Source organism: Dictyostelium discoideum (assembly GCF_000004695.1).
Source record: "Dictyostelium discoideum AX4 chromosome 4 chromosome, whole genome shotgun sequence".
Taxonomy (NCBI): Eukaryota; Evosea; class Eumycetozoa; order Dictyosteliales; family Dictyosteliaceae; genus Dictyostelium; species Dictyostelium discoideum.
This window is the reverse complement of record NC_007090.3, coordinates 3,830,535-3,838,034: the sequence shown is the minus strand read 5'-3', so window position 1 is coordinate 3,838,034 and position 7,500 is coordinate 3,830,535. Positions and strand designations below refer to the sequence as shown.

Genomic DNA, 7,500 nt, shown 5'->3' with positions numbered 1-7,500 from the left:
CAATGTTTTAAAAACACTTTGTGGTGTACGAGCTTGATGATTTTGTGATGATGATGATGAAGTTGAAGTTGAAGTTGAAGGTGGTCCACCATTACCATTTGTTTCATAATATATAAATTGTTCTTCATTATTATTATTATTATTATTATTATTATTATTATTATTATTATTATTATTATTATTATTATTATTATTATTATTATCATTTGTATTTAAAACTGATGGTGGTTGAATTAATTGTTGTTCAACATTTTTACGTAACTTTTCAGAGAATGATTGAATTCTCTCCCAAGATGGGTACTCTGAATTTGATGATTTAGTTTTAGAGGAAGGGTAAGAGGAGGAGGTGGATGAGGAGGAGGTGGTGGAGGTGGTGGTAGAGTAAGAAGTATCAGAACCAATTTCCATTGGATATGGTATTGATGATAAATCTCTTTGAAATTTCTCCAATTCCGATATATTTATATCAACTTGATTTTTTAAATCATCAACCATTGTTGAACCATAAACTTTGAATGAAGAGATTGGACAATACAATTGATCACCATAATGTGATAATATTTTAACTTTTAAATATTTATACCAAGCTTTCTCTTTCAATACAAAGTATTGTTGTTTTCTACTATTCTCTGCTGTGAATTGACCAAGATAATGCCATGATTGTGCAGGATATCTATTACTACCCAAAACTATGAAATCTTTAAACATTGATGAAAAGAATTCGAAATTTGCCAACTCTATAATTTGTACACCAATCTCTTCACATAATTCAACTACGAACCATTGAGATTTATTACACTCATTCAAAAGATATCTATCTCTTGATGATGCTAAAATACTACTAACTTCCCATGCCTCTTTATTAGTTTGTAATACATTGGCACCACATTCTGAAGACGCATAATTAAATTTATCTGGTAAATCATTTGGTGTTAATACAACATGTTGTTGTTGTTGTTGTTGTTGTTGTTGTTGTTGTTGTTGTTGTTGTTGTTGTTGTTGTTGTTGTTGTTGTTGTTGTTGTTGTTGTTGTTGTTGTTGTTGTTGTTGTTGTTGTTGCTGCTGTTGTTGTGTTTCTGGAGCTTTGTTTGTTTTTGGTATATTTGAAATTATAGATACATCATCACCATTTCTATTATTACCTTCATAATTGTGCTGATGGTTTTTTTCATCAATTAATGGTGTTTGATTATTTATTACTTCATTTTTATTGTTATTATTACTATCTTCCTTTGTAGTTTTTAAAGTATCATTATCATTTGTCAAAGGAGAGGTTATTGGTATCGATGAATCATTTAATTGACTATTATTATCTCCCTCATTTTTTAATTCTATTTCGTTATTAACATCTGTAGTATTCACTTGAATTGGTGATTGGGTTTTAGTCTCCTCTGAACTATTTTTTTGGGTTTCTTGATGTTCTTGTTGTTGTTGATGTGTTTGTTGTTCTTGTTGTGTTTGTTGTTCTTGTTGTTGTTGTTCTTGTTGTTGTTGTTCTTCTTTGTGCTCTTGTTGTTGTTGTTCTTGTTGTTCTTGTTGGTTTTGTTGTTGTGGTTGTGGTTGTTCAGGTTCCTCGACTACTGTTACATTTATTTCATTAGTATTTTCTTTATTTTCTTTTTGTTGATTATCTTTTTCTGTTTTTGATTCTTCAATCAACTCTTTATTTTCTTTTTCTTTCTCTTTTTCAATTTCTATTTCTATTTCTTTTTCTTTTTCTATTTGTATTTGATTTTCATTTTGATTTTCATTTTCGATACCTTTTTCTAGAAGATTTTGTTTTTCTTTACCTTTTTCTTCTATATTAGGTTGATTTTCATCTTTTTCAACATCTATAATTCCTTTATCTTTTTCTTGATTTTCATTTTTAATTTCATTTTTAATTTCATTTTTATCTTCTTTTATATTTTCATTCAATTTTTCGTCTTGATTATCATCTATTATATTATTTTTATTATCATTACTATTATTTAGTGTTGTTGTTGTTGTTTCAATTATCTGATTGGGATTATCATTTTCTAAATTTAAAATTACAATGTCATTGTTAATATCGTTTTCACTTTTACTCTTTTGTTCTTCAAATTGTTTTAATAAAGCCAGTTTTTTTAATCCCAAAATATCCTTATTATCGATCGGGTTATTATTATTATTATTATTATTATTATTATTATTATTATTATTATTATTATTATTATTATTATTATTATTATTATTATTATTATTATTATTATTATTATTATTTCCATCATCGACGATTGTATGTTGTTGTTGTGGTTGTCTTAGTTGTTTACTTGAATCATTTTCAAAAATATCGTTTATACTATTGTTTACATCATTGTTTATAGCCTGTTCCGTTTGTTCCGATTGTTCCGTCTGTTGTTGTTGTTGTTGTGAAAATACTATTGTACAACTCGTAATAAACAATAAAAGTAATATAAATAATATATACTTTTTATTTATAATCATTACTCTTTTTAAAGTTATTGTTTTGTCTTTTTTTGAGAAAAAAAAAAAAAAAAAAAAAAAAAAAAAAAAAAAATTAAAAAATTCATGCTGACACTCCAAACTTCAGAAATGGGTTAAATAAAAAAATAAAAAAAATAAAAAAAAATAAAAAAAATAAAAATAAAAAAAATTAAAACAAAACCTCTCTTCTCAACAAAATGAGATTTTAAGAATTAAAAAATTTAAACAAATATTTATAAAATACAGTATTTTATTTCCAAAAAAAAATATTATTTCAATTTTACTCTATAAAATCTCATGTTTGTATTTTTATTTTAATTTTTTTTAATTGGATTTTATTATTATTATTATTATTATTATTTTTATTTAAAAAATTAGTTTTAAAGAAATTATTTTATTTAAAATAAATAAAATATAAATAGATAAATGAGTATGAATTTTATATTATTTGATTTTAAATATTATAATAAAACCAGTTTTAAGTTTTTTTTATTTTATTTTTATTTTTATTTATTTTTTTTTTTTTTTTTTTTTTTTTTCCAAAAATAATTTTATGAGAAAATACATTTTTGCCTTTTTTTTTTTTTGACAAATAAAAAAAAAGTGAAATCCCCATCGTTTTTACTTTTTTATTTTAAAAAAAAAAAAAAAAAACCCTTTAATTTAAAATGATTCGATTTATAATAATTAATTTTTATTTGATTCTTTGATTATAAATAACTTTCACACAAAAAGAACAAAAAAACGACTGTCCCTTATCCATTATTAATAATAATGTGATTTTCATTTTAAAATTAAGATTTTACTTAAAAAAACTAAAAAAATGTTTATCATCAAATTTTAATCTAAAAAAAAAAAAAACTATAAAAAGGACAAAAAAAAAAATTTTAATCAAACCATTCAACAATAATCAACTATTTATTTATTTAATTAAATAATAAAAAATATAAATAAATATTATTTATATTTATTATCAATTAAAAAAAAAAAAAAAAAAAAAATTATATTTTTCATATATTTATTTTATGTTCAACCACATATTTATCTTTAAATTTCAATCTTCTTCTTTTTCCTTTTTATTTCAAAAACCATTTAAAATATGAAATTATTATTATCAACTTTAATTTTACTTTTATCAAATAACTATCTTCCTCAAGTATTATCTTGTGATAGTCATGAAGGTAGTGGTAGCCATAGTAGTAGTGATAGTATTGGTTTACCACCAATTTGTATTGATTATCAATGTGATGCTCCTGTTAATGCACCCTGTTCGTAAGTATACTAAACCTTTTGAAAAAAAAAAATAAAAAAATAAAAAAGAAACATTCAAGATTTTAATTTTTCCAATTTCTAAAGATTTGATTTAACAAAAGTCGACATGTGTGAACAAGGCTTCTTTTGTATGCCTGTTTGGGCTAACAGTGGCAGCCAAAGTGGTAGTCAAAGTGGTAGCCAAAGTGGTAATAGTAGCCAAAGTGTAGACTCAAGCCAAAGTGGTAGCCAAAGTGCAAGCTCAAGCCAAAGTGGTAGCCAAAGTGAAAGCTCAAGCCAAAGTGGCAGTCAAAGTGCAAGCTCAAGCCAAAGTGGTAGTCAAAGTGAAAGCTCAAGCCAAAGTGGTAGTCAAAGTGCAAGTTCAAGCCAAAGTGGTAGTCAAAGTGAAAGCTCTAGCCAAAGTAGCGGTTCAAGTTCAAGTGGATTCCCAAATTTTGGTGAAGCCACTTGTGTTCCAAAGGTAAATGTTGGTGGTAGTTGTACTGTTGTGTTTGGAAAAATTTCAAATTGTTTTGAAGATTTAATTTGTGTCAATGGTACATGTCAAGAAGATAAAAAAGGAACTTTAAATTTTGGCCAAGATTGTGAATCCAATGATGATTGTGCAAGTGGTAATTGTAAAGATGATAAATGTTCATCACCAACCATTTGTATCGATGGTGTTTATGATACAACTGCTTGCTCATTCGGTCAATATTATCGTTGTGATTCTTCATTACCAAATCAAGGTGAATGTGTTGAATGGTTAGAGGAAGGTGATGAATGTGATTCAAGTTTCCAATGTTCTTATGATATGATATGTTCTGTTAACCCAACTGATGATGACTCTGATAGTTCATTTGATTCTAGTTCAAATTCTAATTCTGGCTCAAACTCTAACTCTGGTTCAAACTCAAATTCTAATTCTGGTTCAAACTCTAACTCCAATTCTGGTTCAAACTCCAACTCTAACTCTGGTTCAAACTCTACATCCGATAGTGGTTCAAACTCTAATTCTGGTTCAAACTCCAACTCTAACTCTGGTTCAAACTCCAACTCTAACTCTGGTTCAAACTCCAACTCCAACTCTGGTTCAAACTCTACATCCGACAGTGGATCAAACAATAGTAATAACAGTGACAATTCTAATTCATTACTCCGTGATGCTCAAAGTGGAAGTAACTCAATGTCAGAAAGTGGATCATCTGCATCATCTAATTCCTCCTCATCAGATTCATCAGCCTCAGGCTCTTCATCTGCATCAGGTTCTTCATCAGCCTCTGGTTCTTCATCAGCCTCTGGTTCTTCATCAGCTTCTGGTTCTTCATCAGCTTCTGGCTCTTCATCAGCTTCTGGTTCTTCAACATCTTCATCATCAAGTGGTCCAGGTAAAAGAGTTAAATACTGTAGAAGACAATTCACAAAGAAAGAAGGTGAACATTGTTCATTATATAATCCAACTCCATTAAAAATTAAAGAAAATGCAACTCTTACAAGTTACAGCAATTTATTAAATAGAATGGATTGTGACTTAACTCAAGGATTAGTTTGTGATTACAATGGTGTTTGTAATAAATTAATCACTGGTGCTGATTGTTCAAATGATGTAACAGTATGTAGCTTAGATTATGAAAAATGTATTTGTGATAAATCATCATCTTCTGCTTCATCATCTTCTGCTTCATCTTCTATCTCTTCATCTTCTGCTTCAAATTCTTCCTCATCATCAAATTCTGGATCAAATTCAACTGCATCATCATCAAATGGTGATCTATCATCAAGTGCATCAAATTCAAACTCTACTGATTTGCTTTCAAGTGGATCGAATTCAACTGCATCATCATCATCATCACCATCATCATCTAGTGGTGATTTATCTTCAAGTGGTTCTAATAGTGGATCAAATTCAACATCATCATCAACAAGTGGCAGTGAAATTTCAACAGCCAAATGTGTCCCAATTGCTAATTACAATTTACAATGTCAAGAAAGTTTAACTAAAATTACTCAATGTGCACTTGATAATGAATGTAATCTTGGTGTACCATTAACAAATGGTAGTTGTATGGTTGAAAACTGTATTCAATTCATTTGTGAAAGTCCATGTTTCGCAACTCCACTCACTTGTACAAAGAATGATATTTGTAGATTCTATTATGGTGGTTCTTCATCAGCTTCATCAACTACCTCTTCAAACTCAACATCATCATTTGACTCATCCTCAAATTCCACTGATTCAAGTTCATCATTCTTTTTAACACCTTCTTTTTCTTTAATCGTTTTCATCTCATCTTTAATCATTTTAACTTTTTCATTATAAATTTATAATTAAATATTAATGCAATATTAATATATTATTGGATTAACTCAAAGTTTTTTCCATATTAATTAAATATATCTATATTTATGTAAATAATAAAAATATCATTTTATATTTAAAAAAAAAAAAAAACCATTTATTTCCTTTTTTTTTTACAATAATCAATATATTTCTTCTTTGTGAATTAAAATTACAAATGTATTGAACTTTTTTAATTTTTTTTTTTTCTTTTTTATTTTATTTTGGTTTTATTTTGAATTAATTGGTGAATAAGAAACTTTGTTTGTAGATCTTTTTTTAACTCCATTTGGGGAGTTTGTTGATTTTAATGATGATTGTAAAGGTGGTGAAGGAATTGGTGAAGTAATTGGTGATGTATTATATATGGTATTATTATTTTCATTATTATTATTATTATTATTATTATTACTATTGTTTTGAATAATTGGATTTATTGTATGTATATTATGATTAACTTTTAATGGGGTATTATATAGAAATTGAAAGATATTAAAACTTAAGAAATTTGGTGGTACCAATCTTTGATTGATATGTTTAATGATTTGAGTTTGAAGGAAAGTTCCAATTTTACCTGGTTCTTTTAATACTGTTTCATGACCCATCTTTGTAATCATTCTTAATTGGATTTGTGGTGCATTTTTTAAATAAACAACACATGTTGGATTTGGTGTATTTGGAATATATAAAACAAACTTTTTTAAAAAATTATAAAAAAAAAAAAATTAATACCTCTTATATTTTAAATAAATAATAAAATAAATAATAAAATATATGTATATACCTTTCCAGAGAAATGTTTTAATGATAATTTAGTTTTTACAGGTAAACAAGCAATATGTTTTTGTGGCCAATTTAACCATAATTCAGAAGATGCAGTAACCGATGCATCACCTGAATAAATGATATCAAATTCTAATATACTATATGATGAATTTGGTGGTGAAACTAATTTAACTATACCAATTTCTGGTGTTGTCGAACCAAATGAAATATCTGAGAAATTTAATTTACCCTATTGTTTTTTAAAAAATAATAATAAATAAATAAATATAAATTAATAAGATATTAAAAAGAAGAAATTAATAATGAATTAATTCATTGATACATACTAAAAAATCTGGTTTATTATTTTCATCAAAAATATTATTTAAAAATGAATAAATTTTTTGAGAGAATTGAGAAGAGTTATTTAAATCGGATAAAATACGAGCAGCAATGAAATTTATCCATTTACAAGTTTCAATTGATGTTGGTCTAATATCACTAAAATCTAAAATCTCTTGTAATTTATCTGTTGTAATATCTTTTGGATGAATTGAAGTTGTTGTTGTTGTAGTGGTTGTAGTTGTGGTGGTAGTTTTGGAAATTTGTTGTTTTCTAACTGGTATATCTTTTGGGTCAACTTTTTTTGATAATAATTGAAAGAATGTATAAATTAAAAT

General features: G+C 26.2%; 3 protein-coding genes across 3 annotated transcripts in view; 1 reads left to right on the top strand and 2 right to left on the bottom strand.

Annotated features, from left to right (window-relative positions):
- sun2 (SUN domain-containing protein 2) overlaps positions 1-2,466 on the bottom strand; it is a gene marked incomplete at both ends in the record, with an annotated part of 3,837 nt that extends 1,371 nt beyond the window's left edge. Inside the window, one exon of the mRNA XM_632915.1 lies at positions 1-2,466. This exon is cut by the window's left edge and continues 1,371 nt beyond it. Within this exon, the coding sequence (XP_638007.1) occupies positions 1-2,466 (2,466 nt within the window).
- A 1,099-nt stretch (positions 2,467-3,565) lies between these two features.
- DDB_G0285923 (hypothetical protein) lies at positions 3,566-6,037 on the top strand (the record flags this gene model as incomplete). The annotated part of the gene is made up of 2 exons (XM_632914.1): positions 3,566-3,738; positions 3,823-6,037. 2 exons carry the CDS (start codon positions 3,566-3,568, stop codon positions 6,035-6,037), a joined length of 2,388 nt encoding a protein of 795 aa, XP_638006.1.
- A 248-nt stretch (positions 6,038-6,285) lies between these two features.
- DDB_G0285921 (hypothetical protein) overlaps positions 6,286-7,500 on the bottom strand; it is a gene marked incomplete at both ends in the record, with an annotated part of 1,266 nt that continues 51 nt past the window's right edge. Inside the window, 3 exons of the mRNA XM_632913.1 lie at positions 6,286-6,750; positions 6,840-7,070; positions 7,168-7,500. The exon at positions 7,168-7,500 is cut by the window's right edge and continues 51 nt beyond it. Coding sequence (XP_638005.1) covers positions 6,286-6,750; positions 6,840-7,070; positions 7,168-7,500 — 1,029 coding nt within the window. The remainder of the gene's footprint in view (positions 6,751-6,839; positions 7,071-7,167) is intronic.